The following is a 24,121-nucleotide window of genomic DNA, read 5'->3' on the forward strand; positions in this document are numbered from 1 at the left end:
TGGACTGTCAGAGTCCACAGTCCTAACTCGGCCTCAGGCTACGATAGATCGTATCTTACGTCGGTTCGATCTTGCCGCGAATTCATCTTGCGCGCGTCAGCTTGTCCCGGTCCTGACTGACCTCTTCGCTCAACTGCGACCGATCGAACGACCTTCAAGTATCATCGAAACTCTACCGATACCTTTCTTTTATCGCGCCTCGCGTCGATAACGTTCCTCCGAAACGGTTCTTTCCTCTTCTTTTCCGAGTGCTGGTGAATTCAATTATTCAAGGATACTTTGCTGTTTCAAGGATTCTTTGGTAGGATAACATACCAAAAGACTGGAACTTAGGAGGTAAGGACACGTGGTTTCGCAAGACTTCTAGGGAAGTTGGCCTTCGTTTGTGAGAAACCTCATTTCAGTTGGAAGCGAATCAATTCGAGAAATCGAGTGTGAATGGAAGATCGCGTTTCCAAGTAGATCGTGACATCCAATTAATTTGGGATTAAAATTTTTTGCTAAGTCAGTTTTCTGTCATTTACTAGCTACAGGTCTCGAGTAGTATTGGTATTAATGTATGTATGTACGTATATGTACGTATGTACGTATAGAATGTAATATGACTGTAACGAATACAGTTTTGTGCAAATTCTCAGAAATGAACGATGAAATTCATTTTTTATTTTCGTATTAGCGTATTTGAATGTTTCATCAACTGAACGCTTCGCGGAAATGGAACCTTTGACAAAAATGTAAAGTTTAAAAGAAATGAAAAATTCAGAAGATAAAGGAACTTCCAACGGGCGCTTTTATCGTGAGCACGATCTATGATTATAAATTTAATAATCTTAGTTGTGATCTAAATCTAGTTCCTTGATAATACGTATGTAACATAGCCATTAGTTTTATAGCTAACTGCACTTTCTTTGTAACCCAAATGAATAGCTATTTATACCTGTGTCCTGTGTAGATTAAATTCAATTCTTATCTTGCATCTCATGATTTTTGTAAGACTGTATTTCCGGCATCGACGGTCGAGCTGTATTTCTCTAAACTTAGAATAAATCGTTAGAGATCAAGTAACGTAACCTCGAGACAGTCAGGGTCGGTCAATGAAGTGTAGTTCGGTCGTATTTTGATTTATGATAGGTAATAATAGGTTATTAGGCTATGGTTCTGTGTCTTAGCATTACAAAATTAACAGATTTACTTTAAACTAAGTAATAAAAATCTTAATAAATCTCGACTTGTTTGAATAAAATTTTAATCCATATTAACAACCAGTTCTTTTACTTTGTATTGCTGTATTAGTTTAAATTTTTGCATAAATACTTGTTCCAATAATTTACATTTTTAAAACAGCAACGTTAATAATTATTTTACTTCTACTTCCTTATTTCATTCTAAAATTATTCAACTGTGCACAAATAATAGTGCAGTACTTCCTGATTTTATCTTGATCGTATTAATACTTTTATAAAATAAAGAGATAAGTCTTGGTATAGAAAGGTAGTTTGAAAAAGTATATTATCCAGATTCTATTAGAAGTACCTGCAGCTTATTGTTACATTAAAATTAATATTTATATAACATATACCTTTTACTTCCATAATCGTTTACAAGTAGAAAAGTGTACAAAATTTTTTCTTTCTACAATTTATTTAGTGTTGAATATTTTTAAGATATTGTTCACTTTACTCGTATATTTTACACTTAAAAACCTGCCTCAAAATAATAAAATAATTACCTTTTTAATACTTTTAAGTTAATATATCTACCTAAAAGCCTCCAGTGCGCATCATAATCGTGCACATTTTAATAAGTATTCTTAATTTCATGAACAATACAAACACAGAATGTATATAAAAATACGAACACTACTAAGACACATTTTTTCAACACGATGTACATAAACATTTGCATAAATTCCATAATAAATTAATCATAAATGCTAATGATCCATTTTTCATTCCTTTTTTTATAAATCAGCATATTCATAGTTTTTATGTTCAACACATTTATATTGAATTCGTATAAGCTTAAAAAGTCAATAACTACGTGAAACTTTTATATCAGCAATGTTCTACCTTAAAAGTAACGTTTTTAAATAATTAAAGGTTGTTTACTGAACAGTTTAAAAAGATAAATGAGCGATTTTATATTCAATAGCTAGTGATTATATTTTATCATCAAAATTATATTGAATCTTATACCGAATTTGTGTTGTACTCCAAGTTGGGGATTATTACTTTCGAAATATGTACAGGGCATCTTACAGTGAATTTCCATAGTTTATGAACATTGAATTGTCATAGTTTAGTGTACGCAGTGCACATTGCTTCTTAATATTAACTAGATAGCTTTGAATCAATGTCAATATTTGCAAAATGATTTTATATTGTTAACATACCTAGCTTTATATATAAATTACAGTAGTAGAAAGGGAAACTGTTATGATGATGTCAGATGGTTGACACACCTCCGTTACTCCTACAACTACTTCATTCATTACTTTTCTTATTTGAAGACATTGGCTGTTCGTTCGTCATTTTTACGTAATATAACAAATGCAGTTATCCACCGACTGATAGTTCCTTCGGTTCGAACGTTACAGCTCCCATTGAAATGATGATAGAAGTAGGATTTAATAACTTTTTCTTACCGTGTGAATGGAAATTATTTTTATTTCGACATTGGGATATTACTGACGGGTTAACAGGTATATGCGTGATTGGATTGCCACGTACGTCATGATTAGTCACGCCACCGAAGCATACTTTTCACTCGACTTGGGAAACAAGCAATTTAAAAAAATTATTATCATCTTGGATTTATGTCACGATACATTGCATTTCTGGATTTGTACAAGTACCTGTTCAATTCGTTATCTTCCTTTTAAATGTATATATATTCTTGTAAGTAAAACTGAAGTTGTATCACAAATAAATAATAATTTCGGTACTATTCCGTTCAATACCACTCAATAAAAATTCGTATGAAAATTTACATTGTCATTCTTCGAAGGTATGTAGCTATTATTAGATCCCTTAAAGGCCACCCAACTTGTAGTGGTTTTGTTCCATAGTGAGTTATTTTGGTTCTAAATAGCTTCACTAAAGATACGAATATTCCATTTCAAGGGCAAACAGGCTAGAACTCTCCATTTTCCTATGTGAGAATACGATGACGTTGGATTTCTTGTAGACAGGCAGGCTCAGGATTATACGCTGCTTTTGATTAACATGTTGCACAATACTTATTCAGGCCACAACAAGAACTTGAGGTCGCACAAGTATAAGCTTAAAAGATAATGAATCCCGAAGACGTAACTGCGTGTCTACGTATGTAAAATTGCTTCATTCAGTAATTTCTCTTTACAAATTTATATAGACGAAAATTTAAATATTCCACAAACGTTAAGCATGAAAATTGTATTCATGTCCAATGGATATAGCTTCTTTGGTTCTTGTTAATAAGAGATGTATATTCTCCATGAAATTTGTATTTGGGCAATTTGTAAAACAAAAAATTATTTATACTTATAAACAGATATTTTTCACAATTCCATATAGGTATTTCCCTAGAATACATAAGTTCTATATATTTTATAATATAATTATAAAATTTTACCTTAATAATTTATAGTAATAATAATATTAAACAACAGGAATTAGTTAATAATATTAATGTCAACATTATATGTACATTAATGTTAGTTATATTGTGTTAGAATTTTATAATATTAATATTTTTAGTATTCTCCTAAATATATTTAATATATAAATACTTCAGTAAATTAAATATTATTTATTCCACGTAAAATATCACAAAAATCTATCATAAAAATGGATTTTTACTTGTTGTAATAGTAAAGTTATAAAAGTAAATAGAAAAGTTTAGTTGCAGATTATACAAAATTCATAAAACATTTCTTTTTTGCTAAAATACTTTTGCAAAATGCATTGTAAAAAACATTATTTGTATCGAAAGCAAAGTGCGAAGTATCGGTATTTCATATGTGAATCTACTATATCTTATCAACTTTTTATCCCACTGTAAATATGTTCGATTAAGGGAATGTAGCTTTATATGTTGCAAATATTCTCCTACGAGTGAAATGTTCAACCCTTTTAAAACATCGATATACCATTACTTAATTAGGATGATACTGATTGAAAGTGATTGCTGATATTGATCGACAATTGATAGAAATTCATATAAGTGACGCGTAAATTGGCTTATAATAGATGCTAAATAGTGTAACAGAAATATTACTTACATAGTATATATATATATTATATATAAATATAACAATTATAACAATACGGATTATTATGTATTTATAAGAAATTTGAAAATGCAAAATTGCTCACGATATGCATAATATGAAAAGATATAAATAAAATATCCAAAGTATAGTACCTTCTATAATACTTAGTAGGAAAAACAATTTTCCATCGATGTTCTGCTTTTCTGTACAAAATATATTTAGTGTATTTTGAAAAATATGAGTTTGCGTAAATATTCACAGTCTAGGTAGATTTATAGCTATTATATTTTCATTTTAATAGCTTAATGTTTGTAATAACTGTAAACTTGTCGGTAAATCAATTTTTTGTTCCTTAGAAATATTTATTGCTGTGTATGGAAGAGTTGTTCAAATTAAACATGAATGTTTTGTCTATTATCACGACTATAAATATTTCACGGGCGATTTCCTTGCAATCACTATTTCGATAGGTCAATTAAGAATTTATAGCAAGTAGAAATCTAAATAAAATAACATCGTGGAACATTCGCTGATATGTACATATAATAAAAATACGTGACAATTAGATTGTATTCGGTGCTCGAGGCTTTTTCAGCATAATAAAGTTAACATATTTTATGGATAAAATGAATTGAATTCATTATACTGCGAATTTCTTATTGAGTCCTTAATAAATGCACTGCAATTATATTAATTCCTAAAACGTATGTTAATGCTTGTTGTGTATTCTTTTCTTTAAATTACATAGTAACAGACATTTGATGATCTAATGATCTCCCGATCATAGGTTGGATCGATATCCAAGATAGATGTTTATTTAATCATTTGAGTTAGACGAAGAACAATTCCCGCGTTGTTATTTTGTATTATTATTATAAGAATTTAATAGAGCATCTATGAGCCTATATTTATGCTACAACAGTTTTTTCCATTTTTACTCATAGGATATGCTAGCTTCGTTTTGCGGAAGATACCTGACCACCTTGCATACTAGTATATTCCGATAAATATATTTGTTGTCACAGTCAATAAGAATGTTTTGTAAAAGAACAAATAAAGTTCAATCGTAATATTTTGCAATGTTTTTAGAGTGTTTTATTATTTTGTTATGTGGCGGGTATTGTTGAAAAGTTCTTGCCCTATAGCTTCAATTTATTAAGAAAGATATAATATATTACATAATATAATATAATATAATAAGAATATAACAACATGATATATATACATAACATACATAACATAATATAATAATAAGAATTAGTATAATATAAAAGGATTAAGAGAAACTATTTTACAAGTGAAGATCAAGTCATTGATGGCATTATTTGGCTTTTATCTCATTTCATCTTGTATTTGTGCGAATAATATTTGCGAAAACGAATCGAATTGAAGGAGTCTTGGCTCGAAGTCCAATTGACGTAACTCAGAATATGTCCACATTATGATATCATGATAAATTCTCAGGTGTTTATAGCGAAACCAAACAACGTCATCGAAGTCACTTTTTTATTACTTCAGTCTTCCCCTTGTAGATGTTTGTATGTATCGTACGATACGTTTTATTTTTACTTTTTATTTACGTGTTTCCCTTTAGTTCTTGATTATTTTTATCAGAAATTTTCAAGTATGCGCATGTAGGAAACGTATAGCCTTACAGAAAATTGTTTATTCATGTAATACTGCTTATGTATGTTGTTACAATATAAAACATGATATAAAATATAAAAATGTTAGAAACAAAAAAATTTGCTGGTATACTTCCGTGTTATTAATCTTGCGCTGCTAATCTGTTTTATATTTTATATTTATTGTATATTTATTTTACATTAGCATTGGTAAATTCTTCTGAAACGAATTCATTCTGTATCATGTAATATTTACACACTTACGCAGTTATGTTACTGGAATTTCAAGGTTTTATCGCAGCAACATATGATAACAATTATTCGATTATTTCTTACTTCTGACTTCGTGACTACTTCCGTAAAAAAAACTTCGATCTAAGTAATACAACTCTTTTGCTGTTACGATAAGCTTGTCAAAGTAGTACATTCTGCAACTCATTGATTGTGATACGTAAAGAGATAATATATATTAAGATAATGCGTATATTACCTTACTTTTTTTGTTTGAAAACGTAATATTCTGTATAATTACGCAAGTTACAATCTCACAGATTTCATGATTATCTGCTTTACGTTTCTCTTGTCGTTTATTTGTTAATGACCTGGAGGGTCAGTTAGGGAGTAATGGATTTTATTTTGACATTAAAATTTAATATAACATTTATAAAAATAAACGGAATCATGGCGTGATGTAGAAATTAGTGATAGAAATTAGAAAGCATAATAATGGAGAGCATATAAATGTAATGCGTTGCTATTAATTTAATGGAGGTTCATGTATACCTGCAGGTGATAAATTGAAAGTTTTCCAACGAACATACTTTTATCGTTATGTGACATCATGCGTAATTATCATAATTCGAACAAGCTGAAGCTTTCTTGGAACGTTTGCAGATTTTACGTACCTTTTATCATAAATTTATCAATGCGTGTTATCGTTATATGTGGTAAACATAAAATACCGCAACTTTTATCTCCTTTTTTCACAGCACATCGCACAAATCTTCAATATCATTTATGTGATATAGAAATATGCGTTAGTATGTACTGTATTTGTTAAGACTAAAACAACTATACAGATAACTAAGGAATAGTAGTTTTCAGACCATTTATCTAATTCTTAGCGAGAAAATAGTATAGCGATTAATTCGCTATAACCTTTTACAATAATTTTATATAATATTTATAAAATTTCACATGTAAGTTATGTTATTTCTTTGTGTTAATGATAACTTATTAACCTTAAATTCTCTATTTGTACATATGTCGATAATATTAAATAAAGAAATAGAGTTAAGAAGTTCCTTGATTTTAACTCACAAATCAAAAAATCTGTTATTAATGTAGTTCAAAATTCCAGACATTTATCTATGCAAAACTTTACTTTTAATAATCATTAAACATACATACCCACTTGTGTCATCAGTTACTGTACCAATTTATTGATTCATAATTCGTATTAATAATACGAATTAATTGGTATTCATACATAACAACGTCTTAATATCTCTTATGTAATCAAAATGATTGAAAATTTATTGAGAAATCGAGTATTTTTCAAATGTAGTGCTATTTAAAAACTGTGTAAGATGGCATTAAAACTATAAATAATTATATATAAATATACATAAGTAATTCTCTTATGTAATTCTTAGAAACTGCCTAATATAGTGGTGATTTGATGTACCGTATTGCAGCAACCTTACAAAACTCTAGAGTTACTCAAAAGAAAATGTAATAGTTTCACAACAAGTGTTTAAAGGGAGTTACGTAACATACATATAATGTCGCCTCTGTAATATGTAATGCAGTATATAATAATTTTTTTTATATTTAATATTCTATTTTAATAATAATTTAGCTTATAAACGTAATAAATATTTCAAATGGTGGTGGTAATAGTAGTATCGTCTTAAATTTAGATTACACGACATGACATAGGTACATATGGGTATGTACCTACCTATTTTCTCCTGTAAATATTGCCTTAAAAATCTTAAAGACTTTATGTTTGATCTACGTGCCTTCTCAATTTACAAATAATTAATATAGAAATTACTCAAATATTATCATTTTTATCGAAATCTCGTTCCGATATTAATTACAAATCCTCGATTAAACATATCCCACAAAACCGCAAGTCCGCTTATGTTATATACTCCGTCGAAGGTAACGTTAACGCAACACCTCGAACTACACAGAAATGTGGAAGCAATTAACTGTAGAGCTTGTTTCTCGGCTGATCTTGGTTAATTCATGATTTTCTCTGATCTTTCAACGCACGTGTCATCTACTGTGAACTTTCACGAAGATTATGTACCTTTGAACAAAAAAAAAAAAAAAAAACACTGACCGCAATAACTAGCATGTGAAAAGTTGAGATATAACGAGGAAGAAGAAATTTGGAAGATAAGAAGAATAAGAAGGGAGAATAAAATACAGAAAGCAAGTGAGAGGAATGGATATAATTATGGTCAGAAATTTAAACATCACATGAAAAATTTTATATTAAAAATAGCCCATAGCATAACGGACATGTGCATAAAAGAAATATTAAGGATTTGATAATATATGTTAAACGAAGAAAAGAAAACATTGACTCTTGCTTTTGTAGTTAAATATGTATTTACTTTCGTACTAAAAATGCTTAATGTATAGAGACGGGCTTAAAAATATGTATAAGCGAGCATGCGATGATTCTTTACGAAAAAAAAGAAGAAAAAATGGAAAGAAGATATAAAAGAAAATTTTTTTGTCCCAGTTTCAGTTTTCGAAAAAAACGAGTTTAAAAACTCGTCACTTTATGCTTGAACTCGGCTAATTACCGACTAGCTATGAATAAACAATCAGTAAGAAGTTATTTTATATGCGAAAACAAGTAAAAAAATAAGTAAAATAAGTACAATTTAAATTAAGCAATTTTATAGTTTGAAATACTTTTTGTACAAACTGAATGGTGAAAAAGTATAATCTAAACCAAATAGATTTATAATATGAAATATATTCTGCGAAAAGAATTTAAAGTATAATATCCTAGCAACAAGCTTTAAGCTTATTATACAAGATAATTGTAAAACAGATTCTTCCTACTTAAGTAACTTTGTAACGAACGTATGCCAATTAATTTCTTCTATACGACGTTCGTCCGTCGCTTGACGGCAACTGTAATAATTATTTAATATGCACAAAAGTTGACAGATTACTTATAGTTACGCGATCGAAATGACAAAACAAGAGGATATAAACAGTTGCCCGAAGGCAATGGTAAATTGTATGCTTTTTGCAATTGTCGACTTTAGTCCAACGCTTATGTCGAAGAGGTTAATAGTCATCGATACCCATTGTATAACATTTACGTAAGTAATTGTAAGAAGTAAAAGATATCAGAAAGGAAAAGGATAGTGTATTTTCATCTACTTGGTAGGCTAAACAGGAATAGACATTGTTGACGACATTAGCAATGCTGATATTCTGAAGTCGACAAAGTGACCTACGACCCCTACATATTTATTTTAGTTTTCCCGGTCAGTCTCATTCTTTTTATTTTGTTCGTATGCGTGTTTTACATAGTTCGAAACGGTTTGCAGTACTGTGCGTAATCCACATTACGTTCGCCGTTCCCGTTCGCGGTATACGAAATCGCTAGTGAACAACGAAAGCATAGTGTATACAGCAAAATTCTGATGTAATATCACGATACAATATGTTGTGCAACCTACGAATCACGTAACGTGCCAAAATGTTCAGAACACCTTGAATTTTTCTCAAGAATTGGGAACGATAACGAAATTCTGTACTGCCGACGAAATACCTTCGATAGAGACAGTAAGAAATATTAATCGATTGTATGTAATATCAAAAGAGTGATTTAATAATTAAAAATATTTTAATCCTTCAAATGATATATGTTTTTTATATTTAGTAGATTTTTATTATTGGCAGAAAATATTATAGTTGAAATACCGAAATTATTATCATTATTTATTAAAAGTATACTGAATAATATGAATGTTTAAATCTCCAATTCAAATAGAATATTAAAAGCAAATAGTTATTTATACTTGAATGTCGGCCGGTGTATACGTTTTAGTTCTTTAATATTCATAAGCAATTAAAGAACAAAATATTTTAAGAATACATACTTTGTTTGACAAAATGTAGTTATAAAAAATGTAGTTAGGAAAAATTTTGTTTGCGGAACTTCCTTTACAAAATTTCACAGTTACATGGGCAAAGTGTAACGAGATGATTGAACAGTAGGTATTACATTATTCCAATTGAAAGTTTTGAAGTGTAACTACATGTTTACTAATCTGAAATATAGTCTTATCTGAAATGAGTTATATCCCACAAATTTATAATATCGTTGAAATGTATTGACCGTGTTTTATAAATTTTCTTTATATATATGTCTAGACACAATAAATAAAATACTTTGATTTAAATATAAAGTGACAATTATTCAGCACAAAGGATCAAGATGTGCAAAGTTAAAATTTATGCAAATATTATACTTCACAATGATAGAGAAAAACCGAAATCATGTAAAAACGAAGTAAACGTATTATGAGTTATCGAATATCGACGTCATTTAATCGACGATTATAAATTACTTAGATGTGTTATATCACGTGATATTAATGGAGATGTTAAATATTATCCTGAAAATATTCTTCTCGAATTTTTATCTGTACGTTAACAAATTATTGCTTATTGAATGAAAGAAGTAAAATAAATTATTTTTTCCATCATATTGATATTTTTTACAAAACTGTGTACTATTTGCGTTAATATTACATGTATGGGAAATAATTCATTAATAGAAATGGTTCATTGTTCAGATACCTCGTGTGCTAGAAACTATTCCTAAAGGGCAACTTTTTCAAAGATTGCTTTAGATAAGATAAGATAACTTTTATGTTCCTTATGTTATCTGTTACTTTTTTTTCACTCATTTGAAGATGGCTCAATATAACGCGATATTCACTTATGTAGTCTTTTTTTTACAATTTCGCTGTTGAATTGGCAAAACAATTTTATACAACGATCTTTTCGAGTTGAAACAGAAATAATATAGATAATATAAGATATAATATAAAATAATATAGATAAGAAATAATATAAATAAGAAAATATAGTAAAATATATTTCTCTTTGTATAATCGTAAAAAATAAAATAGTGTTTAATATTTAATTCCTTAGATGTGTATTTATATAAAATTCTTTTACAGTTATTCACTGACTTCTAAACACTCCTACTGAGATAATTCATATTTTTTAGTATTTTTTTTGCAGTATTTAAAATAGAAAATAAAAAAATTATTTCCTTATAGTGCATTTTGGATTATAAGGATCTAATTTTATTTGATTGAATTTTTATTTAATTTAATATAATGTAATATTTTTACTTAATTTAGTGATTTAATAATGTAATAGTAATGGAATAATTTTTAATAAAATTATAACTAGTTATTATTGGTATTTTATCTACTATTATGTATCATATCTATTATATTAGTTGTTACTTTTCATTGTTTCTCTCTGTCGACTTTTATATCTTTTTCTTAACTAGATTGAATTACATAACCTTTTGATATAGACGCGTGCCGATTGCCAAGCTGAAAAACGATCGAGGTGTTACAATAACATTTTGAGATCTAATTTCATGCCGAAACACACCGTCTACACGTATATGAGATCAACGGATCTCTTCCTGCACAGGTCACGAATGAAAGTAAAATGAAGCAAATGGTTCATAGTGGTTTGATTTGACTTTGTTACACGATCTTTTCTACAGCGATATAAAAATCGATTTTAATGAGGTGCGATATACATATATACACATGTATCAGCTTTCGAGACTTAACTGCGAACAATTTAGTTTTTATTAATATGCAGTTAGATTTCTATCGATTTGTGTTTAACATGTAAGATTTCAAAGAAATCCACTTTCCGAGACTTCAAAGACGTCCGGAAAGTTTAAATAAAATATCTGTATTTCCTTAATGCTTTGCGAATTTGTATGTATTTATGTAACAGTATGTACATTATACATATCCAATGACGTTTTTTCCCCTGAAAGATGCCGTCGAGGAAGAAAAGATATCACAGAAAATCTTCAATTAATACATTTTCTTTTCGATTTTACCATAAATAACGCATACAGTAAGAAATCCGATAATCTTGAAAATTAAAAATCGTTTGATAATAATTATAACAATACCATCTATAGGAATATTAATTACAAATATCATGTTTTTCACGTATTTAATTGAATTTTTTAATTGTATTGTTTATTAATTAAATATCTGTTACGTTTTTACTATTTTTTATGTATAATATTACATTTTTTCTGCTGATTTTAGTATGATTACATATTTAATTCAATGGTAAACACTCATTAATATTTGAGGTAATTGCAAACATCGGATTTGTTACGTTTGGTCCACGCAAATAAATAGAAAGTTAAGATCGACTAGTAAACTGTTTAAAATGTAATCGTAAAGCGATCTTAACATTAAATCGTTATCAGAGTGATGACGGGCTTATGGGAGGGGGGGGGGGGGAGGAAAGTTGAAGATTTTGTTCTTAGATTGTAACTCTTAAAATAGTATGGAAATTGAGTTGACCTCTGTTCTATTATAAAAAGTGTCGTGACTCACATCTTTTATTTAAGTCTATGAATAATTTTCAGTACCATTTTTTTTTGCAGAGAAGCATGATTTTTTAGTATTGTGTTACTGATTTATTTATTTTACACATAGAAATGATCATCCTCTGTATTTTATACATACATACGATAATACATAATTTTTTTATAATTTAAAACTACTGTTTCAACGGGTCAGATCACAAATCATTATTTTGTAATTCTTCATATTTATTATTAGCAGATGAAGAAAGATATAAAAATATTTGGTATTCGCCTTGCTCTCTTAGCCGAATGACACGTGCGACATTCACACCACTTGCTTCGCTACGAAATGTATGTCAGCAGCAAGATATCGTTCTTAATTGCTTCTATTGGTTGTCAATAAGAACTATTTCAAAAGTATTGACCATGTGATTCTTATAATTCAAATAGATTTGAAGACGTTGGTGTAACCGCAAAGCATTATCGAAAATTTTGACGTTACCAAGTAATATACTATTTAGTTTGCTTTCATCAGTTACGGAAAACCAGTTTTCATGGTGATAACGGGATTATTTTTTCATTGTATTACAAACAACTTGTCAACGGTCAATGATAATCGTAAAATTAATAATTAATATGTTACATGCGTATATGAATGCAAGAGAATCTAGTTTTAGTATTAATTTACATAGTAGTACATTCGTATAAGAGAAATTAAAGTTCCATCGGCTTTGATCTTGCCTCCATGCAATTTTCTTGTTACAAAAGATAAAGTGCTATTGATCTTGTACTTGTATAGGAGTTGTCATTAATATTCCGTTATACAGTTGAAGATAACGCTAATGTTTTAATTTTAGGTAATTGGCTAATTTATCCTTATCATCGTTATCTATATCGGTGTTATCTACATTTTATGTTAATATAGTCTTATGATGTAGCTAAGATTTATAGAAACAAATTTTATTCCACAAGTGGTACCACTGCTCGCGGAAATATGTATTGTAACCACGCATTACCTTTTGCTGCAAAAGCACTCGTGTACTTTCATTTTGTATTTATTTTTAGAAACTGTTTTTTGTAAATTCTATATTTTATAGTACAAGCAAATGACTGATATTGCTAATTATATGATTCATTCCCTCGGCATAATTTTCTTACTTCTCAGTTTCTTTTGAACATTAAATATGTGCAAACATTACTTTCACTTATTATCAAGCATCATGGAATATATTTTTTTTTGTAATATTTTTTCGACTTCTTTTTCGATATATATTATAATAAAGATTCCATTCGATAAGAACCAAAAGTTACTCTTTATATTGTATTTCTGATTGATCGTATACAATAATAATACTCTTTCTATCGAATTGAAGTTAATGCCGTTTGCCAACGGATAATTACAACTAATTTCCATTACTTATAATCTTTGATATTACGTATTACGTTAATTATTTGCACAATACAGAGATCTTATCGATTTCCTTAATTTCTACTTAATAATGCTCAAAAGACCAACAAACAAGTTTAAACAATTCTCTCGTACCGTCATTCGATGGAAAAACAATACAACTCTCTTGTCGTTACATTTTTGCTGGCGATCACGGAGTCCGAATGATTAATCGAAAGCGGCGATTCATAAATAGGAAGGCTCGTTAGAATAGCAAATATGAAATCGTTATTTCCGATTACTTTGAGTTGATTGACCTGTCCTGACGTATGGTTCGATCCTGATTTCTGGTGCGTTACGGTTTGCTAATCGTTTCGCACGACCGGCTGCCATCGATACCGCGATACCTGCGTGGTTAAGACACTCTCCCTGTGTGGCCTGCGTCTCTCTTTTTCGCTCTTTCCCTCTCTTTTCCCCCTGACTTATACCAGCCCGCATTCCCTCGCGCCGCTTTCCTTTTTCCTCGGTTCCGCTTCTGTTCCTTTTTTCCCCTCTGTACCTCTTCGTTGCGCTTCATGCTGCCGGGGTCCTACCATGTCTTCGAGCTCCCGTGAAACACCTTGGCATTCCTTTAAATGGATACTGCAGATACTAAATCTGTAGTTACGTTATATGTGCAACATCCGCGTAATAATTATACAGGTGCGTTCATTCCATCCTCCATCCGCTAACTTAATACATTATGTTCAATAATTTGCTCGTCCACATCATCGCGTAACCTTATGCTTTATTTAATAGGGTGTAATTCTATTAAATGGCAGTAGTAGAAAATAGTCAATGAGTTTTGTATCCCATTATGATTATATTACAAATTTCGATACGCTTTAAGCACGTTCTAATTACATACTACTGTAGAAGTATTTCTTTTTTGGTGTGGTTTCTATCTTCATGAGGTTATTTTAAGAATCGGTAGCGTTGTAACTATCCAAGCAATTAAAGAATAAGCTACGTGTTAAAGGTCATATTATATATGTAATTGAAGGGTTTGGTACAAAAATCAGTTAGATCCATTACTGTTTGATAGCGTATGGCAGTTGAAATTTCGTAGATTAGTAGATTTTTGATACGATACACGTACATTTATCTTTTTTTTTTTTTTAGTAGTATGCAATAAACGATACAGAAACGGAAAGCTAATTTTTGTTGGTTATTGGTAACAACAAGAAGTCTATGCTCATTAGCAAGAGAGAAGTTTACTTCCCATCGTGATGCTATTCGACTATTGGTAGCTTCAGATCTAAAACGACGTATACATATATACATAAATAATTTTTATCTTAATTTGGCAAATCTTCACTTACGTACTGTTTATTATCTTTCGGAAAGCAATAATTCTACGTTTCGGTACAAAGTATAATGTAATCTCAGATTAACGTAATTTATGCATGCATTGTTCAAGATCAATATCATAGCTTCATCATTGATGTAGACAAGACATTATCGTTTAACAAAGAAAAATAGCCGATTAAATCGTGAAACCGATAACTCTTTTTCATTGATTTCATGGAGATCGACGAGTTCAGATGGAATTGTACAGACACTTTCGTCTTCCTCGTATCGAAAGGTACACGACCTCTTGAAACGACTTCTGGAATTGCCGACTCTGTTAGAAGCACGTGGTGAACTGGACCACGAGGCCGCGAAGGTACCGTTAAGCGCGCAACCGGCAAAAAGTAGAGGCATGACCAAAGCGGGTGTGTATGCTCGTTGCCACGTTCATTACAACCTCGGATTTCCTGGTCAGTCCTATTGGAATCATTGTCACTTCCTGTATTCGTATTGTACAATTTAGGATGAATCAGTTCTTCGTTGTTTCTTTCATTCGCGATAATACCTTTTTTCAATCGAACGTGAACAAAATAATACTGCTTCGAAGAAAAATAGATGCTGATGTTTAGTTACTTTATTTAACTTGTATATTATCTTGTCGCCTTTGTAAAAAGAAAAATTAACGTACTTCGTAAAATTCTAAGAATTTTCGAAATTTCGCGACGTGAATTTAAAATACCTTATGTTCACTAAAGTATAGTTTTGTACATTAAATCTAAATAATGTTTTGAATTGCGCTAGCTGTTCATGGCAATTTGAACTGAGGAAGATTTATGCAAAATAGGTTTCAAGTATCATAATAAAGTTTTCTGTCACACTCTATGTGATTTCTAGAAAGGTATCTCCGTTTTCTTGCTTTCAAACATTAGGACCGATCTCAAAGACTGTTTATCTTGGAACTGTAAACAATATTGAAAAGATTGCGACAGATCGACCAAAAACAGTCCGTAGATGAAGGCTTCCAGTGCGGTTTTCAAAGCTGGGAATAATGTCTGAGGAGAATAGTTCACGTATAGAGTTCTATATACCTTTCCACTGTTTCTAACTGTTTTAAATCGAACCATTGTATTCGCTAATAAACTTCTCAACGAAATCAGTTTTTTATATGATAATTCAGAAAGTGGAAGCTGTAGTGAATCTGAATAAATTTCTTAGCAATAAAAGAAACGAGAGAAGTTTGCGTAATAGTAATACAAATTTCAGCTGTATCGTAATCCATTTTAATTAAGTAGGAGATAGTATTATCTTTTGGTGTCCAATAAATATTTCCAACAAAAATTTACATAACATTACGTAGAATACATATGCCTAATAATCATAGAATGATTTCCAATAACAGGTTTGATTTATATCTCTCGTTTCACTATTTTGTAATAAATGTTAACTGTGATAAATAATAATAATGTAATAAATATTTGTAATAATTGTAATTCAATAGGATTAGGTGCTTATTAAAAAAGGATTTTTACTTAGAGTATAGCATGAGAATATAAATAAGTAGGTTTAAACATGTACGGTATGTAAGTAGCGGTTGCAGACATAATAACGTTATCCTTTGAACTCAAAACGGTTAACGTTGTCTTGCGGTAAGAATTGAGTAATATAAAAGAATGTAAGAACGTTGTAAAACATTAAGAGAAACTAACTTGTTCGGTAATTGTAGTTCCCCTGTAATAACTTTTACTGAATGTGTATGAGGCAACTATTTTCACTTATGCTTTTATAGTGCGAGTCTGACTAGTATTATTTTTCTCCTTCCGTTCTTCTTCTTCTTTTTTTTCGTGTATTCCATTGTGTATAACTTATTGTTAGCGAAACATAATTCCTGATTCATAAATATTATTTTACGAAGAACTAATAATATAAGCTACTTTTGATATATAGACAAATTAATACGGTAAATAAAAGTAGCGGTGGCTTGATGTTATACAAACACATCGTTTGTTATAATATTTTTGTCAGTATAGAAGAACATAACGCGATTCTATTACTTATTTCTCGATTCTACTCACTTTTGTTCGTCACTTTTCTGCGGACTGAATATTTTTATCGAAAAGTTACGTCATTCGAGAAGAATCCATTTGTCGTATAACATATGTATAATGAAGCTGGTGACAAAGTAAACTAAACGACAGGAATTTCTCTTAGCTGTTGGCTCTTGATCTCTTACGATGACGTTTCCGAGAAAAGTTTCTTGAACTACTAATGAGATCCGCTTACTTTACCTTAATGGCTATAACTATTTATTATAACACCGTATATTTGATAATCGTTGATATAAACTATATTTACGTAGCAATTCTATTTTTATATTTTTCACTTTGCTGCAGATGCTTTCGAAACCACAGTCCTGCTAAGGCTACATCTGATCAAATATATCGTGAGTATTTTATTACAAATATCTCTTGCTGTGCTCGAAATTATTCTAAAAACGGACACTCTCGAATCAATAAATAGCAGAATCAACAGATGCTTGAATTTTATACCGCTTACGAGAAAGGATTGTAGAATCTGTATTAAAATCTCCTTATCTTATTGGCCATGACCTATCTCCACCCACGCGTTCGAACAAAACACTTGGAGACTGCTTTGCGCAGCACGTAACTACTTAAATTCTATTAACTGATCGCGTCTGTTTGCACATCAGGCGTAGAAATTGTCATAAGAATACCCACACACACATCACTTGGACTTTAGATCGATGGAATTATCCAATGGGCAGCGCACACTTTTAAAATACGCTTCATCGGCACATATACGTATTTTTATATAGTTTTATCATGTAGTTTTATTTAGAACTAAGTTATTCATTCGGTTGATTTATTTGCTTAACAATTATTTAGAAATTTTAGATTTCTGTAATAAACCTATGATCTTACATTTCTATATTAAAGTTCTGTAATATTTGAACATCTTCAGAATCCAGTCTATACATTAATTTTCACTAATCTTAAAACGTTCGTTTCTTATCTTTATGTTCGTTTAATTCACGTTAGAGTTTGTATGATATACAATGCACAAAATAAAGGCAAACAATGGCATCAATTATTTGAATTATCGCCCTGATATTAAAGGGTACTTGATATGCATATTAGCAGTCAGAGAAATTTCAAGGCATACAAAGAACGTGTAGTGTGTGCAATCGTGGTCGCAAATTAATGTGATTATAATCGAAAAAAGCAGTTCAGTGCTTATGCATTCTCGTGAAAGCTTCGCATACCGAACAATGACGTTTTCCTTTCCTTTCATCTGAAGAAGACGATGTGTGTATATGGTAATTACTGGTGGCGGTACATAATGTCGTCAACGTGGGTAACATGCAAAATAATGCAAATAACGTAGTAATGCCAAAAGTAATAGACTCACCTTTGGTTCATCTATCTATAGAACGACTGGAACGATGATTTAGCGGTTCAATGTGGCATTTACGGCTACAAAACTAGTCGACATTTTATCGCTTGTTTCTCACGATTGCAAGCCTACTTGAGTTATGGGTTTTCCAAGAGATGTTTGCTAACTTTAAAATCAGTTTACATTTAAACAACCAATTAAGAATAAATTATCGAAAAGGAACAAATTCAAATGTATATTTATTCCAAAGGAAAATAATTTCTAGCATAGAATTGATAGGCTTCTATGTGCTTTGGCAATTTATTCTTAGAAAGCTATTGATAGAAGAAATTATGATAATTTACTGAAAAACTGCAGTATATAAATATCCATACATATATAACGATATTATGTAATTTTTTACCAATAAATAATAAAACGTATAGGATATATATATGTAAATAATACAACATAGTAGATAATGAAGTTACTATAGTGCAAAGCATATCCAGTATTCACAAACATTATTCGTTAAACAACATACGTTTGAAAAAATTTAAACTGAGAAAGCTGCATTCTATGGTAATTTTTGAGGCTGGAAATATAAGTTTGCTGCATAAAATAATCCTATATCAACTCTGAACTACAATAAAGCGGATATAAAAGTTTTCAAGATATCTGTATATTAATGAAGTGGGTTATTCGTGTTAAAGCATCAATTAGCATTGAAATCGTTAAAGAAGCAATGTCATCGATTCGAGTGTTTCACATGTTTGATGATATGATTTACAATCTCTCTTTACAAATTACAATTTGGATAAAATATGAAATGATATTATGATAAAATTATAATTAAGACAGAATTTTATAAAAATTTTATCAATTTTATCAATTTTAATTTTTTATCAAAGGACAAAAGTGTCCTTATTTATATTTTTAACGCAGATTTATTTCAAATAAAATACTTGAAATATAGCTATAGAATAAGATAAATTAAATAACTTTATAAATATTACTATGATCTTATCATTCTAATTATCTATTATGAATATGGAATGATTTTTATGATTTTTCTAACATCTGCCGTTATTAATCTTAAAATCAGAACGATGAAAATTACAAATAAACTAATTATAAATTCTTTTTTTTTCAGCAGGTGAATCGGATTGAAAGATGCAAAGAATACTGTTGCCATTGTTCTTAACGTTCTTGAGCTATTCAGGATGGACCAGTGGGCTTTGCGTTCTGGAGAACGGTACAACAGCTCATTGCCACGAACTCGAAGATGTCAAATATATAGACACTTCTGCCCTTAACTTGCTGAAGGCTTCCACGGAGAAATCTACCCTCGGGCCAAATCTTTTCGTTAATTTGACCAGTCTTCGGCATTTAGATCTTTCAGGAAATGCCATCGAACAAATAGAACCAAAAAGTTTTAGCCACTTGACGAATTTAAGAAGTTTAAACCTTGCGGATAATCGTATTGAACATTTTGAACTGGCTTCTCTAGATGGTTTAAATCATTTGCACAGTTTAAATCTTCGTAAGAACAACCTTCGACACTTGCCACCAGCCTTGGCTCGCTTAAAAATTCTGAAACATCTCGACGTTCAAGGCAATTCATTGGAATGTAATTGTGCAACACTTAGGGTAAAAGATTTGATCGTAAAAAGAGGCACGAAAATCTCGAAGAAAGTTCTATGTGCTAGTCCGAAAAATGTAAAAGGAATATCATTATTCAAATTAGATACCGCGATTATTTGTGAATTCGAGGAACAAGATCGCGAGATGCAAAATGATCAGGCATCTACGTATTCGGAGGAAGATTATGGTTCTGGAGATTTGTTCGATACAGAGGAAGAGAGCATGGAATATTCGATAGAAGCTTCAACCACCGAAACTCCGAAGGAAATCGCAGTTGAAACACCATTCCCAGAAATTCCTGCTACTACCGTTTCGAGTTTTGAATCAAAAACAACTGAATTACAGCTTTCGACTCGAACGACAGATGCTAGCGAACCGACAGATGCTAGCAAACCAACAGATGCTACCAAAACGACAAACACCAACGACGATGAGATCTTTTTCGATTCCGAAGAAAGAAGTAATCCTACTACGGTGGGTACGACAACGGAGAGAAAGAAAGTCTACCAAGATGGTCTATTTTATCCGACAGAAAGTTCAGGCGATGGAGAAGATGGTTCTGGAGAAGGATCTGGAACAGGCATAGATACTGGTGACTGGAATACAAGTTACCAACCTCAAACAAACGACGAAGAGAAGGAAATTTCTCTTTTCGAGAGATTCTACACTATATTTACGGGATCAACGACGTCTTTAGAAGCGAAAAAGGAACCTAACTTGGAAGAGGAAGAATTTATCGACGCGTCTTCGACTAAAGGTATCGAGGATGAAGAAGAACAATTAGTCCACAAATCTGTGTCAAATCCGGTTGCAGTAGGTGTATCAAAAAAGGATTCCGACGAAGCAGTACCAGGTACTACTGATATGAGTACCAAAGCTGATGTAACGACACCTGTTAATGGAGTTGAACTATTCGACAGCAAGTTGAATGAGATGACGAAATTAGGCAAAGTTAAGGTGGACGAGAAAGACACGGATGACGAATTGACGGTATCTCCAGCAAAACAATCAAAGAAAGGAATGGGTTCTTACGTTGTTCTAGCCGTTTTATTGGCGGTTTTGGCGACTCTCATAGGATTTGCAGCTTACAAAGGTGACTTTTGCAGGAATGGAAGGAAACGTGATGATGTTGAAAATGGAACTGAATTGAAAGACATGCAGAAAGCTTTGTTGGAAACGGGAAGTTCAACGCAACCAAAGATAGCTTCGAACGGAAGTGTGGAAAGCACGCCTTTGGTCGCAGACACGACAGATCACGATGAGATAAGGATTTCGAATAACTACCAAGTTACGGCAGAAATACCAAGATCTCCGAACGGTATTTCCGACCATACAGAACCAGTAAAACCACCGCGAGCGATTACTCCGCAAAACGATCAACGAATCGGAGAGACGACCGGTCAAGATGGAAATTCTCTGAAAGATGATACGTTGTCGTTACAGACAGATTCTATAGATCCAGTAGTTAATGGCAGCCCGATTTCGCCAGAAAAGATCCAACCTCCCTTAAGTCCCGGTGCTCAGAGAGTGAAGATTACTTTGCAAGAAAATCCTGACAGCGTGCCAAGGACGCCTATACTCATCACGAGAACAATGGCTGGTGAGAATCTAGTCAAGACGCCATGAAGTAGATTTGAAGGGCCTTAATCGGATGAAAAACTTGAATCCACAGGAGAATCAACGAAGACGAAGAAGAGATCGGTATGTTCGTGTGTGCCGAATTATCGGATTCATAATGCCACCAGTGTTCCTAAATCCATGCCGAATGGGCCTTGATTTCGATGGATTTTTAAGATATTGTGAGATAGACAATTATACCATCATCGAATCTGTGTTTTGACTAAGAAACGGATTGCTTTAAATGAAAGTCCAGCTTTGTAGACGTACAGTTTATTGACGATTCGTTTAATCGAGAATAATAGGAGGAATGAACGATTCTGCGAAATGTTGTTTGTACATATTTGAAAATAATAGTCGTACATGATAATACTTCCGCTGTTTGAACAAAGTTTGTGGATGGATACTATTTGATACATTTTATATACGTTTATGCAATATTAGCACACTAGTCAGTTCTCTTAAGCATCTTCCTTCCTGTGTAAACTCGAATGGAATTTGAATACGATAAGTTCCATTAGAATTCTTTATACTCGAAGTATACCATTATTGTTGCAATATAACACGAGTGATGCTAAAACTATAAGAATCTTCATATATAATGTCAAAATCTTTCTCTAACTGGTTCAATTTTTACATAATACTACATGTACGGTTTTCGTTAAATTTTTCTTGAGATATATTATAATATATTGATAGTAAACGAATGTTTCGTTTTGTGATATTAAATAAAAAATTAAATGTTCTTCTGGAAGAATACAAAAGGGTTTGACTTTCGCTAGCGAAACTTAACACTTAATAATTAAAAAATTAATTTATATAAAATCTATATCCTATGTATTTATAATAATCATTCCAAATTAATCATATCATCCTCATCGAACCGATGATGTTAAATAAAATATCGATATAAAGTAAGATAATATAGAGTGTATGTAATTTATAGGAGACAAGCAGTTATTTGAAATTTGTTTGGAAAGGAAATTGAAACTTTAACGTTTCAAATATAAAATGTCAATTGTGTGTCTTGTATCCGCACGAGTTCGCATAAGACTCATCATTTGCATTTTTTAGCAACTCCTCAACTGTTGAACAACCTTTTTACTACTCTTTAAAATTCCATAAGGATAAATATTATTAAATGCGAATAATCTATTTATGAAAATCAACATTACAAAGCGTTAGTGTTAAATATTGTTTAAGCATTTGTTACGGTGCATTGAAAACAATGAGAATTATCGTTAAAATTGCTGGATAATAATATTCAGTAAAAAAAATTATGGGGTTCCTCTTAAACGAGGAAAAAGTATTTTTAAAAATAATTCTCTGAAACTTGTCGCTTTGATCGTATTTATTCTTCTACACCAAATTTCTATTAACTTTTGCAAACCTTTTGCAAATCTCCTTGTAAAAATTATTTCCAAAGAAAACCTATGCGTCCTTGCATTATGGCAGCAAACTGTTTGTGCAAAACACGAAGCGTTTTGATTTCGTTTAAGCGTGTTCAGTTTAACTTGTAGCAAAGAGAATTATCTCATTGATGCTGTGATTATCACTGAAACGCTAAGAGAAGGTAATATTCGATCCTTCGTTTTATCATCGACATATCATCATTATTTTCGCCATTAACTTTGTTCCCTAGATAAGTTTTCCTATGCAACATTTATGAAATATACATTGTTACATATATATATATATAGGTACAAATTGTATGATAGCGAATATACAGTTGAAACAATCATATCGATATATTTTTCATGCGTTTATAATTTTGAACAATGGATGCGAAATAAAATGATAATATTTATAAAATACATGGTTGTTTTCGTCAGTATTGTATCAATCCTGTTAAAGTACCGTTTAATTATAATTAAGTATAAATGCTTAATCCATAGTACCTATAATTTATAAGGAAATAAATAACAACGTACGAAATGTAGAGAAAAAACATAAAACAGTACCGAAAAAGATGATGATGTTTTTATTGACTACTGTAACTGTTTTGTAATGACAAGAAAAAGGATATAAATATTTTTTATGTATATGTATAACTTATATATACGTATATGTATAATTATCTCTTTCATAATAACTTAAATTTGTGAGAAATAGAAATATTTAAAAATTGTAAATAGAAATGATATTGAAAATATCCAAAAATGACTATTATACGTATATAATGATTGTTATACGTATATTAAAATCAACTTTGTGACAAAATACGTTATATTCCTAGATACAAA

The 24,121-nt window shown here is 30.8% G+C and overlaps 1 protein-coding gene across 5 annotated transcripts; it reads left to right on the forward strand.

Moving 5' to 3' along the window:
• Nucleotides 1–8: 8 nt before the first annotated feature.
• On the forward strand, nt 9–23,692 carry LOC132909153 (protein windpipe). Of its 5 annotated transcripts, none has more exons than XM_060963757.1 (3): nt 9–336; nt 17,618–17,667; nt 19,771–23,692. In XM_060963757.1, the coding sequence occupies exon 3, from the start codon at nt 19,791–19,793 to the stop codon at nt 21,885–21,887; it is 2,097 nt and encodes a 698-aa protein (XP_060819740.1). In that variant the 5' UTR covers nt 9–336; nt 17,618–17,667; nt 19,771–19,790; the 3' UTR covers nt 21,888–23,692. The 5 variants fall into 5 exon arrangements, with proteins under 5 accessions (XP_060819740.1, XP_060819743.1, XP_060819739.1 ...); XM_060963756.1 differs by having other exon boundaries at nt 10–336; nt 19,774–23,692; XM_060963761.1 differs by lacking the exon at nt 9–336 and adding an exon at nt 9,490–9,702.
• Nucleotides 23,693–24,121: the final 429 nt, after the last annotated feature.

Source organism: Bombus pascuorum, chromosome 7 (genome assembly GCF_905332965.1).
Source record: "Bombus pascuorum chromosome 7, iyBomPasc1.1, whole genome shotgun sequence".
NCBI lineage: Eukaryota > Metazoa > Arthropoda > Insecta > Hymenoptera > Apidae > Bombus > Bombus pascuorum.

Bases quoted from the DNA above. Each gene is read 5' to 3' on its own strand.
- LOC132909153 (XM_060963757.1), top strand. From the start codon at position 19,791: ATGCAAAGAATACTGTTGCCATTGTTCTTAACGTTCTTGAGCTATTCA.